General features: G+C 43.2%; 1 protein-coding gene across 1 annotated transcript in view; it reads left to right on the top strand.

The window, feature by feature from the left end:
* Positions 1 to 18,329, top strand: part of LOC109403521 (ATP-binding cassette sub-family D member 3) — a 79,649-nt gene that overhangs the window by 11,387 nt on the left and 49,933 nt on the right. Inside the window, exon 2 of the mRNA XM_062845344.1 lies at positions 16,817 to 16,929. Within this exon, the coding sequence (XP_062701328.1) occupies positions 16,817 to 16,929 (113 nt within the window). The remainder of the gene's footprint in view (positions 1 to 16,816; positions 16,930 to 18,329) is intronic.

Genomic DNA, 18,329 nt, shown 5'->3' on the forward strand with positions numbered 1-18,329 from the left:
GTCTTCCTTAAAGAAATCCGATTTTGATCTACGTTCGGATAGGCCTTTTAGATTCTCTTTCTACTGAATTTCCATATAATGCTATATGCAAACCAGAATCGAATCAGTTAAGAATAAACTGCAGAACAGAACACATCTGTATATTTTTGTTCGTCGCAATAAACTTCGTTCCGCAGTAGTCCGTCCCCAGTAAACGTGTCGTGTCGGTACTTAGTGAAGTGAAAGAACGATCCCAAACACTCCGTCGGTCTCCCAAACTCCGCCGCGGTTACATTTTTGGTCCTGGTCGAGCCGGATCAACCGTTTAGTGACCCGCGAAAACGGTAATCGATTCGGACAAATCGATTCGCGGTTCGGTGTTCTATCGAGGAGTGAACATTCGCGGCACGTCACGTGACGTCGTACAGTGACGAACAGTGACTATTTCTACAAGTGAAATTGCGAAGATTGCCTGCCCTAGAGCAGCATAATTACAGTGCGCGTAAGATCGATCGTTAATTAACATCGATCTCGTTAGTGTCGTTCGAGGATAAGCTGCGATTCCCGAGGTGCTGCAATCCAACGTGCTTCCAGCGTGGTCCCCATTGTGCGAGCAAACCACGCCGGCTTGGCTTGGGTCTGCATTGTGCTGCACCGGACAATAGGACGTCGGTCAACGACGTCAGATCGGCACGCTACTGTGAGTAGAAGGGTTCTTTGTTTGACGAATTGGTATTTTATTTGCGAGAAAACTGATAGTGGCTATTGCTTCGTTGCTTCCATCCCGGATGAGCGTTTTGGTTGGTAGCTAGGTGCTCTGGCTTTCAAATTGGTCGGTGGTTTCGTTTTGAGCATAGGTGAGGAGTTGAGCGATTAAGTTCGATCGTCCAGGTGTGGAAAATGTCGCCGAGCTTGAGGACACTTTCCCGCCAAGAGCGGTTCTACTTGGACACCATGACCAATTTGAAACATTTTGTGGAGAATTTTACGGCTGAGCGCGATAGAGGACAGCTCGAAGGATGGAAGCAACGAGCGGAGGCTTTGTACAGTGACTTTCAGGCCAATCGATTAAAAAGTGAGCTGTACGGCGATGAAAGCGATAGGCTCGAAACGGATGAAGAAGGCATGAGAGTTACGGAAGAAGCCAATCGCGTCATTCGACAGGGGTTCGAAAACGATTTTGTACGGGTCCACAGTTTTCTCACTAGAGAACTTCGCAAATTTTCCGCAGGAACGCAAGCAATTGTCCCTTCTACCTCTAGAGACAGTGTAAATGTTCCCGATAACGCCTTCTCTCGTATCAAGCTCCCAGAAGTTAAACTCCCAACATACTCTGGGTGCGTTTCGGAATGGATCACGTTCCGAGATACTTTCAAATCTCTCATAGACTCGAATCCCCAGCTATCGCCTATCGACAAGTTATCGTACCTTGTCGCTTCCCTTTCCAAAGACGCCAAAAGGGTTATCGAATCCGTCGAGCACACTGCTGCCAATTATTCTGTCGCTTGGGCCTTGTTGGAAAGGCGATTCGACAACAAGAAATTAGTCGTGAAAACCTACATTGATTCCCTATTCGCGATCGAGCCTATGAAGAGAGAGTGCTACGAGTCTCTTATGCACCTGGTTGATGATTTCGAGCGAAACCTGTGCATGATTGACAAGATGGGCATTCCAACAAAAGGATGGAGTGTGTTGTTGGCACACATGGTCTGTAGCCGACTGGATCCGTCCACACTTAAGCAGTGGGAAGCTCACCACCGATCAACAGAGGTTCCCAAATACGAAGATCTAATCCAGTTTCTTCGCACTCATCTTACGGTGCTGCAATCGCTGCCACCGTCGAAGTCTCGCTCGTTCGAACCCGCTAAACCGGAATCGTCCCGGTCACACAAATCCAAAATAAATACAGTCCACACCGTTACTACAGTTAGTCCGTCAGCTGGTGCGTGCCCGTTCTGTTCGAAACCGTCCCACTCTCCCTTCAAGTGCGAGGTGTTCCAGAAGTTGTCAGTCGTCCAACGCACAGTGGGAAAAAAACAGTGCAAACCTACACTAAATTCTGTATCTCACGAACGCATCCAGTTTTTCTAATGAACAAAACAGTTTTAGGCGTAAAATTGTCTGGAGAATCGAATGAAAGTGGTTAAACAGACCGCACGGATCGTTATCCTGCTCATTTTGCCCTAATTCCCCAGTTTTTATTTACTTTTATATGAAACTAGCTCTATAAAACTTATGAAACATGAATGCGGTTTGCCTTGAAGGACTTTTCTAAAGGATTAAGATGTAGAGAATCGATTGGAAGTGATTGCAGTGACCGCATGTATGTATTTATGCCTATTTTACCCTTATTCCCCACACATATTGTGCTTTGTATGAAGTTAGCTGTATAACTCACAAGAAACATATGAGTGGTATGTTAGGAAGCATTTATTTGGAGGATTATGATACAAGGAATCGATTAGAAGTGTTGGCAGTAGCCACGCGAATGTGGTTATGCTCATTTTACCCTAATTCCCCACATATATTGAGTTTTGTATGAAATTAGCTCTATAACTCACAAGAAACTTATGAGTGGTATGCGAAGAAGCGTTTATTTGGAGGATTATGATGCAAGGAATCGATTAGAAGTGATTGCAGTGACCGCGCGAAAGCAATTATGCTCTTTTTGCCCTCATTCCCCACATATATTGAGTTTTGTATGAAATTAGCTATATAACTCACAAGGAACTTAAGGGTCGTACGCTATGAAGGGTTTCTTTAGTGGGTTATGATACAAGGAATCGATTGGAAGTGATTTCAGTGACCACGCGAATGTGGTTATGCTCATTTTACCCTAATTCCCCACATAAATTGAGTTTTGTATGAAATTAGCTCTATAACTCACAAGAAACTTATGAGTGGTATGTCAAGAAGCGTCTATTTGGAGGTTTATGGTACTAGAAATCGATAAGAAGTGGTTGCAGTGACCGCGCGAATGTAATTATGCTCATTTTACCCTAATTCCTCACATATATTGAGTTTTGTATGAAGTTAGCTATATAACTCATAGAAAACTTTATGGGGTATGTTATAAAGGGTTTCTTTAGTAGATTACATAATACAAGGAATCGATTAGAAGTGATGGCAGTGTTCGCATGGATGTAGTTATGCTCATTTTACTCTAATTCCCCACACATGTAGAGTTTTGTATGAAATTAGCTCTATAACTCATAAGAAACATATGAGTGGTATGTTAGGAAACATGTATTTGGAGGATTATGATACAAGGAATCGATTAGAAGTGATGGCAGTGATCGCGCGAATGTAATTATGCTCATTTTACTCTCATTCCCCTCACATATTTGAGTTTTGTATGAAATTAAAGTTAACTCACAAGAAACTGAAGGCGGTATGTTATAAAGGGTTTCTACAAGGAATCGATTGGAAATGATTGCAGTGACCGTGCGAATGTGGTTATGCCCATTTTACCCTAATTCCTCACATATTTTGAGTTTTGTATGAAATTAGATATATAACTCACAAGAAACTTAATGGGGTATGTTATAAAGAGTTTCTTTAGTTATAATGATACAAGGAATCGATAAGAAGTGATGGCAGTGTCCGCGTGAATGTAGTTTGGCTACATAATATGCTCATTTTTTCCTAATTCCCACATATGTTGAGTTTTGTATGAAATTAGCTATATAACTCACAAGAAACGTATGGCCGGTATGGTGAAAAAGATCTTCAGTTGATTATGCAACAAGGAATCGATTAGAAGTTAATGCAGTGACCGCATGAATGTTATTATGGTTCTTCTACCCTACTTCGCTACACATATTGAGTTTCGTTTGGTATAAGCTTTACAACTCACACGAAACTGCAATCATTTTTAATGGATTCTTTATATCACAATCCATCAAAGAAACTTTTCTTAGCATACCACTCATAATTTCTTTGTGAGTTGTGGAGCTAATTTCATACAAAATTCAACATATGTGGGGAATTAGGGTCAAACAAGCATAATAACATTCACGCGGTCACTGCAATCTCTTCAAATCGATTACTTGTATCATAATCCATTTAAGAAACTCCGTATAGTATACCAGCTCAAGTTTCTTGCGAGTTACATGTCTATTTTCATACAAAACTCAATATATGTAGGAAAATAGGGTAAAATAAGCATACTAACATTCGTTGAAACCACTCATAAGTTTCTTGTGAGTTATATAGCTAATTTCATACAAAACTCAATATATGTGGGGAATGAGGGCAAAAAGAGCATAATTGCTTTCGCGTGGTCACTACAATCACTTCTAATCGATTCCTTGCATCATAATCCTCCAAATAAACGCTTCTTGGCATACCACTCATAGGTTTCTTGTGAGTTATAGAGCTAATTTCATACAAAACTCAATATATGTGGGGAGTTAGGGTAAAATGAGCATAACCACATTCGCGTGGCTACTGCCAACACTTCTAATCGATTCCTTGTATCATAATCCTCCAAATAAATGCTTCCTAACATACCACTCATATGTTTCTTGTGAGTTATACAGCTAACTTCATACAAAACACAATATGTGTGGGGAATAAGGGTAAAATAGGCATAAATACATACATGCGGTCACTGCAATCACTTCCAATCGATTCTCTACATCTTAATCCTTTAGAAAAGTCCTTCAAGGCAAACCGCATTCATGTTTCATAAGTTTTATAGAGCTAGTTTCATATAAAAGAAAATAACAACTGGGGAATTAGGGCAAAATGAGCAGGATAACGATCCGTGCGGTCTGTTTAACCACTTTCATTCGATTCTCCAGACAATTTTACGCCTAAAACCGTTTTGTTCATTAGAAAAACTGGATGCGTTCGTGAGATACAGAATTTAGTGTAGGTTTGCATTGTTTTTTTCCCACTGTGCAACGTTTCGAGCAGGTCAAGAAGAAAAACCTCTGCATCAACTGTTTCTCCTCCTCCCACCTACTTAGAAATTGCTCTTCCAGTGCATGCAGAGTATGTGGCCAGAAGCACCACACTATGCTCCACCAACAATCGCAAGATCGTTCGTCCACCCCGACAAAACCACCCACTTCTGCTGTCAGTTCGCAATCGTCGTCGCCACCCTCGGGCAATCAACCATGCCCATCGAACCAACCCTCACACTCTCGAACTCCGCTGTCAGCGGAAGCACAATCGCAATCAGCCAACGCCTCTACTCTCGTCTCCACCACCCTCGTCGGAAGTTCCCGTACTGTTCCTGCCACTGTGTTGCTGCAGACTGCTGTCATCAAGATCTTCGACAATCACGGACACCATCATTGGGCCCGAGCGCTCTTGGACTCCGCTTCTCAACTCAGCCTGGTTACTGAAAATCTCGTCCAGAAACTCCAGTTACCTCGCCACTCCGATCGCCAAGAAATCGGAGGTGTGGGTAATTCTATCGTCGTTTCATACCACGCTGTTCTCGTTCGAATGGGTTCTCGCTGCTCGGATTTCGTCGCTGATGCTCGGTGTCACGTATTGAAGAAGATTACCAGAGAGCTGCCGGTCAGATGCATCGACACTTCGCCATGGAACATCCCATCGAACCTCACCTTAGCTGACCCTCAGTTCCATGAACCCGGACCCATCGATCTCCTGATAGGAATGGAGATGTACTACGATCTGCTGCTTGAAGGTTTCATCAAACTGGGACCTGAAAGGCCGATCCTGCAGAACACCGTCTTTGGTTGGGTAGCATCCGGGAAGGTCGGTTCTAACCAAGCATCCGAAGGTACTCCGAAGCTCGCTCATGTCACCAGTGCAGAATCTCTCAACGAACAGCTTTCTCGGTTTTGGGAAATCGAATCCTGCTGGACCAACAGCACTCATTCGGTGGAGGAATCCAAGTGTGAAGAGCACTTCGCCGCCACTGTCTTTCGCGACCAATCGGGTCGCTTTGTAGTCACTCTTCCCAAGCGCCCACTGGTTCTCAACCAGTTAGGAAACTCGAAAGAGATTGCTGCTCGAAGATTCCTAGCTCTCGAACGTCGACTGCTAGCCAATCCCAAGTTGATGACCTCGTACTCAGCCTTCATCGATGAATACCACCTGCTAAACCACATGCGGGAAGTGTGCGACGAAGCAGCTTTGGCGAACTGTACGTCGTACTATCTACCGCACCACGGCGTTGAAAAGGCTGACAGTACCACCACGAAATTGCGGGTAGTATTCGATGCTTTCTGCCCCACAGATAGCGGAATCTCCTTGAACCAAGCGCTGATGATTGGCCCAGTCATCCAAGACGACCTGCTGGCAATCATTTTGCGCTATCGGATGCACCGATTTGTCATTATTGCGGACCTCGAAAAAATGTTCCGCCAGATCCGTATAAACCCTGCGGACTACCCTTGGCAGCGAATCCTGTGGCGTGATTCACCCTCGCAACCTCTACGCACCTTCGAACTCACAACAGTGACGTATGGCACCGCATCCGCCCCCTATTTGGCAACGAAGTGCCTTCAGCAATTGTCCAAGGATGGTTCCGATGAATTTCCTCTCGCCTCGTTGATCCTAGCCAAGGATTTCTACATGGACGACATGCTGACCGGTGTTGACGACGAGGACGAAGGTGAAGAAACCTGTCAGCAGCTTCTGCAGTTGCTGAATTCTGCCGGTATGAGCTTGCGGAAATGGACGTCGAATTCGCCAGCGATTCTATCAAAAATACCGTCAGAACTTCGCGATGAACGAACCACACTTTCGCTGGATTCTCCTTCTGCTCCGATCAAGACGCTAGGGTTGCAATGGCAGCCAATGGATGACGAATTCCGTTATTCCGTTCCCATGTGGTCTCAGGATGGACCAATATCTCGACGAATCGTTCTATCGGACACGGCGCGACTCTACGACCCTCTTGGATTGATCGGGCCGGTCGTAGTACTTGCCAAACTCTTCGTTCAAACACTCTGGCGCTCCTCCAAGAACTGGGACGACCCGTTAGGCGAATCCGAGCAACAGCATTGGTTGGAGTTTCGTAACAGTCTCGAAGGATTAGCTACAATCAGCATTCCAAGATGGGCGGCGCCTGCCTCTGTTCTCGTATCAATTGAAGTGCACGGGTTCTGCGACGCCTCTGAGAAGGCATACGGAGCCTGCCTCTATTTGAGAACCGTTTCGACTGACGGATCGATCGCCGTTCGCCTGCTAGCCGCCAAATCCAAGGTGGCACCCCTCGACGACTCGAAGAAGCAGAAGCGCATCTGTTTGCCTAGATTGGAACTCTCGTCGGCACTTCTGCTAAGTCACCTCTATCACAAGGTCCAAGGCAGTACAGCGCTGAACGCCAAATCGATATTTTGGACAGACTCGATGATCACCTTGCACTGGCTGCGTTCGACACCTTCGCGATGGAAAACTTTCATTGCGAATCGAGTGTCTGAAGTGCAGCATCTCACCACCAGCGGCATTTGGGCGCATGTTCCTGGCATCGAAAATCCTGCGGATATAATTTCCCGTGGCATGTATCCTGCACAGCTGCAAGAAACTTCATCGTGGTGGAATGGCCCGCCATGGTTAAGCCAACCATCAAGGTTCTGGCCGCCATTAACTCCGCAACCCTCCGTCGACATACCGCCTGAACTCCTAGAAGAAAGAGCAGTATCGCTTGCGGTGCAGGTACACCCTCCAAACGAAATCTTCTCCATCCGATCGTCATTTCCAGCGCTCGTTCGTATCGTTGCCCTTCTTCGACGCTTCTACCATAACAGCAAGCCTTGCAATCGCTCTAATCGGCGGACTGGGTTCCTCCAGACGTCGGAGCTCGCGGAAGCCACCGAAAACCTAGTTCGACTAGCGCAACACGAAACCTTTGCCAAGGACCTCGCAGCTGTAGCCAAACACGGTCAGGTTGATACAAACTCTGATATACGTACTCTCGCCCCAATTCTCGTCGACGGCATCCTCCGACTTCGTGGCAGACTCAGGAATGCGGCCATCTCCGAATGCCGAAAGCATCCCATCATTCTGCCCGCACGACATCCTCTAACAACGTCTATCGTATCGTACTACCACCTCAAGAATCTACACGCCGGACCTCAGCTACTTGCGTCATGCGTCCGGGAGAAGTTTTGGCCACTTCGTCTGCGAGATCTAGCCAGAAGTGTAGTCCACTCCTGCGTAAGTTGCTTTCGATGCCGCCCTCGCAATCTCGAGCAGCTCATGGGAGATTTGCCGCCAGAGAGAGTTACTCCGACATTGCCCTTCATCAATACCGGGGTAGACCTCTGTGGACCGTTCCAGTACCGTAAAACCAGGAAGGCACCTCCCATAAAGTGTTTCGTAGCCATCTTCGTGTGCCTTGTAACCAAGGCTGTTCATGTAGAGCTAGTCTACGACCTCTCCACTGCGGCGTTCATAGCAGCGTTGCATCGGTTTATTGCTCGAAGAGGAAAGCCGAGCCTCATAGAGTGCGACAATGCCACAAACTTCAAAGGAGCAGCACGGGAGTTGAAGGAACTGGCCAAGCAGTTTCGCTCTCAGCAACACCAAGGTGAAATAGTCGACCGCTGCGCAGATGAAGGCATCATCTTCAAGTTCATTCCGCCACGCAGCCCAAACTTTGGCGGGTTGTGGGAGGCGGCTGTGAAGTCCTTCAAACAGCACTTTCGTCGGACCGTCGGGAACTCCGTCCTCTCTCAGGACGATTTCGTAACTCTGCTGGCCCGCATCGAAGCGTGCCTAAATTCGTGGCCTTTGACGCCACTCTCAACCGATCCGAACGACTTGGAGGTGTTAACACCAGGCCACTTCCTTGTTCACCGTCCGCTTACCTGCTTCCCCGAACCCGACCTCTCTGAGGTACCCCGAACTCGACTAGATCGCTACCAAGAGAACGAAGAGCTCCTCCGGCGAATCTGGAAGCGGTGGTCAACCGACTACCTCTCTGGCCTCCACCCGCGCACTAGGTGGACTCGCGTGCGGGACAACGTCGCTGAAGGGACGATGGTTCTCCTGAAAGAGGATGACCTTCCGCCCCTGAAGTGGAAGTACGGAAGGATATCCAACATTTTTCGTGGGGACGATGGCAACATCCGGGTCGTAGACGTCCTGACAGCTGATGGAGAATATCGGCGTGGAATCGCCATGATCTGCGTGCTTCCCATTCGTCAGCCCACAGCCGAACCAGCTGGCACAGCTGGGACCGACCCTGAAGAATCACCGATCGCAGTACACTAATGCTGCGCAACGATCGGAGGCCTTAGGGCCTCCGTACCCTGTAAGTATTGTAATTTAACGAATTTTCAAAAAAAAATAATGGAATGTTTGTACTCCGGCATGTGCTGCGGCTTCGATGGCTGCTCCGATGGGTAACCATTGAGTACGCCCAACCCGATGACTGCGAGATAAACCACGAAACAACCCAATCGACCCTCGAGTACGCCGCAACGAAAGAACTCCCGATGACGTCACACCAGCCAACAAGTTATCGTCCGAAGCGAACAATACCACCACCACCGATGGTCGTTGACCCAGACGACGTGCGAGGTGTTTACCAACATCGAGGTCGCTGACCTGCGGTGTGTAGAAGCAGCGGAACCAAAACAGACCGGCGAGTCTCCCGAGTTGCGACGAGAAACCCCGAAGACGATTGAGGTCAACGAGCAGCCCTCTCTCAGCATCCGCATCAGGAAAGTCGGTTGAAAGGTACGACCTTTCAACAGGGGCCGGCATATGGTGGAGCCACCCTAGAGCTAAGTAGAAATTTATCTCCCAATTTCAATATTTCTCTGATACTCTCTGTACTAAATTTAAGTGATAGCACTATCGATCTCTGTTATTCCAATGTCAAGGTCATAATAGCCAGATATCAGTCTTCCTTATCACTAGCCTTCGGCTAGTGAAAGAAATCCGATTTTGATCTACGTTCGGATAGGCCTTTTAGATTCTCTTTCTACTGAATTTCCATATAATGCTATATGCAAACCAGAATCGAATCAGTTAAGAATAAACTGCAGAACAGAACACATCTGTATATTTTTGTTCGTCGCAATAAACTTCGTTCCGCAGTAGTCCGTCCCCAGTAAACGTGTCGTGTCGGTACTTAGTGAAGTGAAAGAACGATCCCAAACACTCCGTCGGTCTCCCAAACTCCGCCGCGGTTACAGCATCTTTGAATCGATTGGTTTAGTTGAATAACTAAGTTTTCTATAGCAGCTCAAAATAGTGTGTTTTAATTTGTTTTTGTCAATTATTTTTGAAACATGTGTAATAAATTAAAATTCTTTCTTAGGCAAAATTGTGGCTCCTGTTCCACTTTACAATTCGTTCTTTGACACCAAACTTCTAGCTCTTATCGTTTTCTTGCAATTTCAGTTTAAATGTGCCATAGTGCGCAAAAAAGTGCTTACCTTGACAGTGGCAAATTTATGATCTGAAATGAGATGTGCTGAAGTCAGATGCCGTATTCCTTTCTCCTTGCAAAATTCTTGAAATTCGGCCGCAGTAAACGATCTTCCATTATCCGACACAAGAACATCGCAATTTCCGAATCGTCCAAAACAATCCTCCAGCTTTTCAATGGTCTCTTTAGTCGTCAACGAACTCACCAAATAAACCTACACCCATTTGGAGTAGCTATCCGTTATGATCAGGAAGTTCTTATTCTTCAAAAACAGATGATCTATGTGAAATCGCTCGAATGGCCGGGAACATAGCTTCCATGGAGAAATCGGAACATTCCCCGATTCAGGCCGGAACTGGATACATTGTTCACATCGCTTACCCAAATCTTCAATATCCTTGTCGATGCTAGGCCACCAGAAATAATTCCTCGCCAACGACTTCATCTTGACGATTCTCATATGCGTTGAGTGCAATTCTTGAAGCAGGAACGTCCGAAGTTTCGCAGGTGCCACGATACGGTAACCCCACATCAGTACTTTCTCTTCCACGATTAGCTCTGTTCTGCGGACGAAGAACTTCTTCAACTCTGGGTCGTGTACATTGGTTGGCCATCCAGTCTTGACATAGTTCACAACACGCCTCAGGGCAGGATCTCGTCGAGTTTCAACAATTAACTGCTTCTATGCTTCTGAATTCTATGAACTGCAGGTACATCGCTTTTTCATCGTTAATATCGTCGTCTTCACAGCACAATACCGGAGATCTTGATAAAAAATCGGCCACCTTGTTGCTGACTCCTTTGATGTATTTGTTCTCGTAAACATAATTGGCCAGGAACCGCTGCAGCTTGCCGAACACCATATTCGGAATGCCTTTTCGTCCAAAAAGCGATACTAACGATTGATGATCGATCCAAATTGTAAAATTTCGTCCAAGTAGATAACCGCTTAACCTCCGAACAGCGTAATACGCAGCCAAACCTTCAATATCCAGCGGAGAGTATTCCTTCTCGTGGTTTTTCAGTACTCTTGAAATAAAAGTCACTGGTCTTCCATCTGGACACACTTGAAACAGCGCAGCACCAATGCCTTTGCCAGAAGCATCTGTAACTAATACTACCGGCCAATCAGGATTGTATGGGATCAACACGTTGTTCGAGCAAATCTTCAGCTTGATATTGTGGAACGCAGCTTCGTAGTCGGAAGTCCATTCATAGTTCACATCCTTCTTCAGAAGCCGATACAATGGGCTAAGTGTAGCTGATACACGCAGAAAAAAGCATGGTAAAATCAAAAATATTTCAGGTAAACTCAAATAAATTGTCAATTTGTTCTGGCAACAAAAATAAAACTGTTTGGAGCAAATCGAACGTCACATTTGAAGCAAATTCAATGCATTTTTGAAACAAACATGCATCTTCTGACAGGTTATGTTAGAAACAAACGTAAAAAAAATTGTTTTTTTTTTGTGGCAAATCGGCCCTACGGAAATTATTTGTTTTCCAATTAAATTTACAAAATCATTTCCTTCTCTAGGAAAACCCACTTCCCGCGTTGAATGTGCCAACATCATGTAGATAACATACGCTCCCGAAATCAATGGGATTTCGTGGAAACTTTTGGTGAAACTTGACTTTTTTTTGCATGAGGAAATCTTGTTTGGTGCTGCAGCTGGAACTTGAGAGTTTTGTTTATGTTCTCGACGGCGGAACGGGGGGCTCTTTAATGGGTATTGTAGAAATTAATATGTAATTAAGTTAGTTTTAAAAATTAATATTTTAGTTTTAAATATTTTATCAGTTTACCGAATAAACATGAATATTTTTGTTTCAAACGATCGAAATTTGTCTCCGTGAGGGTAATTTAGCAGTCGAACTGCTATGACACGACAGCAAGCAGATATTATGTTTTCAGTTCAAAACCGAATTAGCGACAATTTTTGTTTAACATCCACTGCTTTTGCCTTGCGTTAAACACAATGTCGAAAGTGGTGCGCTGTATTATACTCCTGGCCACTTCCGACATTGTGTTTAACGCAAGGCAAAAGCAGCACGCAGAAAAAAGCATGGTAAAATCAAAAATATTTCGGGTAAACTCAAATAAATTGTCAATTTGTTCTGGCAACAAAAAATAAAACTGTTTGGGGCAAATCGAACGTCACATTTGAAGCAAATTCAATCAATTTTTTAAACAAACGTGCATCTTCTGACAGGTTATGTTAGAAACACATGTAATTTTTTTTGTTTTTTTTTGTGGCAGTTCGGCCCTACGGAACTATTTGTTTTCCGATTATATTTACAAAGTCATTTCCTTCTCTATGAAAACCCACTTCCCGCGTGTCACTTCCAATACCAACATCATGTAGATAGCATACGCTCCCGAAATCAATGGGATCGTGGAAACTTTTGGTGAAACTTGGCTTTTTTTGCATGAGGAAATCTTGTTTCGTACTGCAGCTGGAAGTTGGGAGTTTTGTTTATGTTCTCGGCGGCGGAACGGGAGCTCTTCAATGGGTATTGTAGAAATCAATATGTAATTGAGTTAGTTTTAAAAATTATTATTTTAGTTTTAAATATTTTTTGCAATTTCTCATCGTAATAGGCTGTTTTACCTCACGCAAATCTGACAGGAAAAGGCCTACTTTCCCACACCAAATTAGCAGTGCTGTAATGGTTCATTACAGCACTGATTTGCGTTGCGTAATGAACCATTACAGCACTGTTTTCAGTTTTGATCAACTTCTTGGGCATTTCTGGACGCAGCTCTGAAAAAATGTGACAAATGCACAGTATAACCTGTTCTGATCAGACTTTCTTAAACATGGCTATGAACATCAGTGTACAGTTTGATGAAAAAATTTGTTAAAAACTATCCTTAAGCGGTAATTTATGGAATTTCAAAAAAACGTTGTACGCAACTCAGTGCAGAACTCGATTTTTCCAGCACTCGTCGTAATTATCCAACTCGGCAAGCCTCGTTGGATAAATGTACGACTACGAGCTTGGTGGTCTAGTGGCTACCGCTTCTGATTCATATGCAGAAGGTCCTGGGTTCAATCCCTGGCTCGTCCCTTTCCTCCTACTTTGAATCTTTCTATCTACTTTCTCTCTCACTCTCTCTCTCTCCTACATATACATCTCATGTATATTCGTATGTTCGTAGCGATCGCTAGAACCAGAAACGGATTGAAAAAAAAAAGCCGTTTCCCTTCCTTCCAACTTTCATTACAGCACAGTGTAAATCTATCATATAACGCCTACAAGTTATGCAACCAAGCGGACTGTGCCGCTTCATAGTAATCTTCACACATTCTATCGCTTTACGCCTGGCACGCCTGCACCAATGCATGATCCATGTGCCAAAAATAAACATTTCCCACCAACACACCAACATCCGCATGACCTTGTGCAGGCGCAGAGGACTCAACGGCCTGATGTGGGCAAGCGATTGCAATCATCACTTCCCTCCCCTTCCCCATTGACCTGCAACCTGACGCAGCAGTCGCCATTATCGCCTAAAAATACAAGACCACCAACGCTCATACACTGAAGATGCCTGTTAGTCCCAAGCAGCTATCTCATTGGTTCCTTGTGTGAGTGTAGTTGGTCTGGCGATACTGGAGTTGCAACTGCGGGCGGTCAATCAAGCTCAAGACTCGTGCTGTAAAAATCTTTATTCTGCACCTTGTTGCGTAAACTACTATTATCAGTTTACCGAATAAACATGAGTATTTTTTTTGTTCCAAACGAACGAAATTTGTCTCCGTGAGTGTAAGAAAAAGAAAAATTGTCGCTAATTCGGTTTTGAACTCTAAACATAATACAGGGTGTTAGGTTCCTGAGTGCAAACATTTAAAGGGTGATAGAGGACCATAAATAGTGAAAAAAATGTTCTACGCATATAGTCAAATCTCAACCGTTACGTAGTTATTGAACTTTGTTTTTTACTCTAATCGCCTTAACTGACTTAACTTGAAAATGGTCAAACTTATCACGGTTTTTGACCCTTATTCGAAATATTATTGAATTTTCTATCAAATGGCATCTTTGAATCGGTTGGTTTAGTTGAATAACTAAGTTTTCTAGAGCAAATAGCTCAAAAGTAGTGTGTTTTTATTTGTTTTTGTCAATTATCTTTGAAAAATGCGTAATAACTTAAAATTCTTTCTTGGGCAAAGTAGTGGCCCCTGTTCCACTCTACAATTCGTTCTTCGACATCAAACTTCTATCTCTCATCGTTTTCTTGCAACTGTCATGGTAAGCACTTTTTAGCGCACTGTGCCGCACATTTAAATCAAAATTGCAAGAAAACGATAAGAGCTAGAAGTTTGGTGTCAAAAAACGAATTGTAGAGTGTAACAGGGATCATAACTTTGCCAAAGAAAGAATTTTAATTTATTACGCATGTTTCAAAGATAATTGACAAAACAATTTAAAACACACTCCTCCTCTCCTCTTCTTGGCGTAACGTCCTCACTGGGACAAAGCCTGCTTCTCAGCTTAGTGTTCTATGAGCACTTCCACAGTTATTAACTGAGAGCTTCCTCTGCCAATGACCATTTTGCATGCGTATATCATGTGGCAGGCACGAAGATACTCTATGCCCAAGGAAGTCAAGTTTCTTTACGAAAAGATCCTGGACCGACCGGGAATCGAACCCGTCACCCTCAGCATGGTCGTGCGTTTACCGCCTCGGCTATATGGGCCCTCTCACACTCTTTTTAGCTATTCTCAATTTAGTTGAAAATCGGAGTTTTCGACTAGCGAAGTTGAATTATTCTCCAAATCCGTGCGTCGGACCTAACTTCGGAAGTGGTGCGCTGTATAGCAAACCTGGTCCGCTATACAGTGCACTACTTCCGAAGTTAGGTCCGACGCACGGATTTGAAGAAAAATCCAACTTCGCTAGTCGAAAATTCCGAGTTTCAACTGCACGTACAATATTATGCTCTAGAAAACTTAGTTCTAGATTGAGTTTAAATAAGGGCGAAAGTAACATGAGAGAGTTCTCTTCATCGACTCTCTCTTCTGCAAATTAAAGTGACAAGATGCAAATTCCATCGAACTTTTTTACACTTAGACGCTAGATTGCATCGCAACCTAGCGATTTATGACCAAAAAGTTCAATCATACTTACATCTTGTCACATAAATTTGAAGAAAAAAGAGTCGATGAAGAGACTTCGATCATGTTACTTTCACCCTTATTCAAGCTCAATTTAGAGTTATTCAACTGAACCAATCGATTCAAAGATGTCATTCGATATAAAACTCAATAATCTTTCGAATAAGGATCAAAAACTGCGATAAGTTTGACCATTTTCAAGCTATAGCCAGTTAAGGCAATAAGAGTCAAAAACATGGGAAGTTCAATAACTACGTAACGGTTGAGATTTTACCATATGCATAGAACAGTTTTTGTCACCATTTATGGTCCTCTATCACCCTTTAAAAAGTTTGCACTCATGAACCTAACACCCTGTATAATGTAGTTTTGAAGCTGAAATACGACTTATTTAAGTGCTCATTGGTTACCTGGGTACTTTTACATACAACATATAGGTTTTACCTATTAGGTTGATCGACAATGTGCGATGCAGTATAGAAAAATGGACCTGCAAAGGGCACTGAATCACATCTTTGAATTAACCCTGGTATCGTCAAATATGATTGAAGAATTGAACCAAATTGTAGTTCTTATCCCGTTCAATTGATCAACATTCGGCGTCCGAATGGTCGCACTAAATAGTTCTAAATTCAAGAAAGCAGCCAGCCTATGACGTGGATGACCAGCAGTAACGCAACACAACGAACTCGTAAAACAGCACGATCGAATGTAAGCAGGTACCGATATTCCGGAATTATACCACACGGTGGCCACGCACTGAGCTGCTACTATTATTATTGTTATTGCTGTCTATGCAAATGCTGGCCAACGTTTGAAAGGGCACGCGGGTGCATTCTAATGAAATGGTTCGATTGAACCAGTCAGAAATGAATTGGAATTATTTCCCGACTGATGACAGTATGGCTAGGTGAGAGTTCTTGCTTTTAAAAAGACAAGAAATGGCTACCTGTTTTGCGTATGGTCATTGGTCACAGTTTGTGATGATTTGTTGTAAGTCTATGAAAGAATTTCCTTTAATTTTCAAATGATAGAAACAGTGTCAGCGTATGATAGTTATTTATGTAAAGAGTGTCAAAATGGAGATTTTACAGCACGACTCGTACATTTATCCAACTAGGCTTACAGAGTTGGAAAAATATGACGACTGCTGTAAAAACCGAGTTTGGCAACGGAGTCTCATACCACCTGTTTTGCAAATACTAAAACTGCTAAAACATTCACTAGAATATGATCGTTTCTATCAGTATCATCGTGCTCGTGATGGTTGAATAGAAACGGGAAATTTTGTCCGATATTTTCTTCTCGGGGATAGTTACAACTTACAACCTTTTTTTGTCTTTTCAGAAAACAGCGACCCGAAGATGAAATTCAGTATTTCATCAGTGATAAGAAGGAAAAACGCACAACGAAGGCACACGTTAATTCCATATTTTTCAAGCAACTCCGCGAATTGCTAAGTAAGTATGAAAGCGCTCTTGAAACTAGCCTATAAATAGTTTATTATTTCTAGAATAACTTAATCTGTGTTGGGTTCGAAATACTTTTATTGACACATAGGGGGATTAGGGGCATAATTTATGCTGTATCTTTGAGAATATCGACCAGTTAAGTAATTTGCCTACGGAGTTCAATACCACAGATATAATTCTCCATCTTAGACGAGTTTACATAACTTCAAAGTTGATTAATTCATTTTTAGGCTAAAATAATCGGATTGATTTTTTTCAAACTCTCTAAAACGCCTAACAGTATGCAATGTGCGTACATCCATTCGTAATTGCCAGTGTTCATTTTGCCCCGAATAGACTACAAAATTGACATTGCTATTTTCAGTGTGTTCTGATCAAAAATATAATACTTCATCCATTGCTAAATCTACGTATACATGTAGATAAGCTAACAATTCACTTGTTTGTATGGTGGACACACTCAGTCACTCGTAATACCTTATTTGCTACTGCTTCAATATTATAAGAAATCCACCATATAAAAAACATACCTCAATTTCTATGATATTTTGGTTATTTTAAAGGAATATAAATGGTACTTTTGAAAAATAGAACAATGACTTGTTCCTTTACACTCATGCATTAAAAAATTTACATAAAAGTCAACGGTTTCGGCAAAAACAGGGGTGTCTATTTCGCCCCGGGTGTCCATTATGCCCCTAATCCCCCTAATCCGATAGCGCAGCATTGTGTATCACAGGCACGTGTGGTCAGTCGATTTCTAGTTAGCAGCTTCCGGTGTGGTGGTCTGCACTACTGAAAAACCATGTTATTACACTAATCGTTGATTATGTCTACATTTGCTGTTGCAATTACCTATGTAACAGCGGTGTTGACAAGGTCTTAATACAAATATCGTTCTACCCCGCTAATTCGACACTTTTTAATTCGCACCTCGCTTATTCGAAATTTGTGCAATCCAAAAGTGTTCAAATGTTGCAATGTTACAGCAATTTCCACTGTAATAATTCGATATAGGCCTTTTCTGTTGACAGATCCGTGTATACCACTGTTTACAACTGCCGAACGAAGGCGCAAACGCTGAACTGTCATTTCCATAGTAGAACTGTCAAAGGCCCCAAAATCAGCTGATTCTAAAGGTCTTTTGATTAGGCCTATTGTGCTATGCTGTTCCGGAAGTTCAGAGTTGATGCTATCCGACAACCGATCAACCGCAATGAACTTCGACAGCCAACAATCGTACAAAGCAGTGTTGAGAATACTCACTAGTGAAAAGTTATACTCACTTGCTTCTATCTCAGTCCAGAAGCATGCTCTCAAAAAATGATTGAATTGAAGGGCTTTTAGATTGTAGTTTAATCTAAAAGTTTGCCGAATAAAGTAAAGGT

The sequence above is a fragment of the Aedes albopictus genome, chromosome 1, assembly GCF_035046485.1.
Source record: "Aedes albopictus strain Foshan chromosome 1, AalbF5, whole genome shotgun sequence".
NCBI classification, from domain to species: Eukaryota; Metazoa; Arthropoda; class Insecta; order Diptera; family Culicidae; genus Aedes; species Aedes albopictus.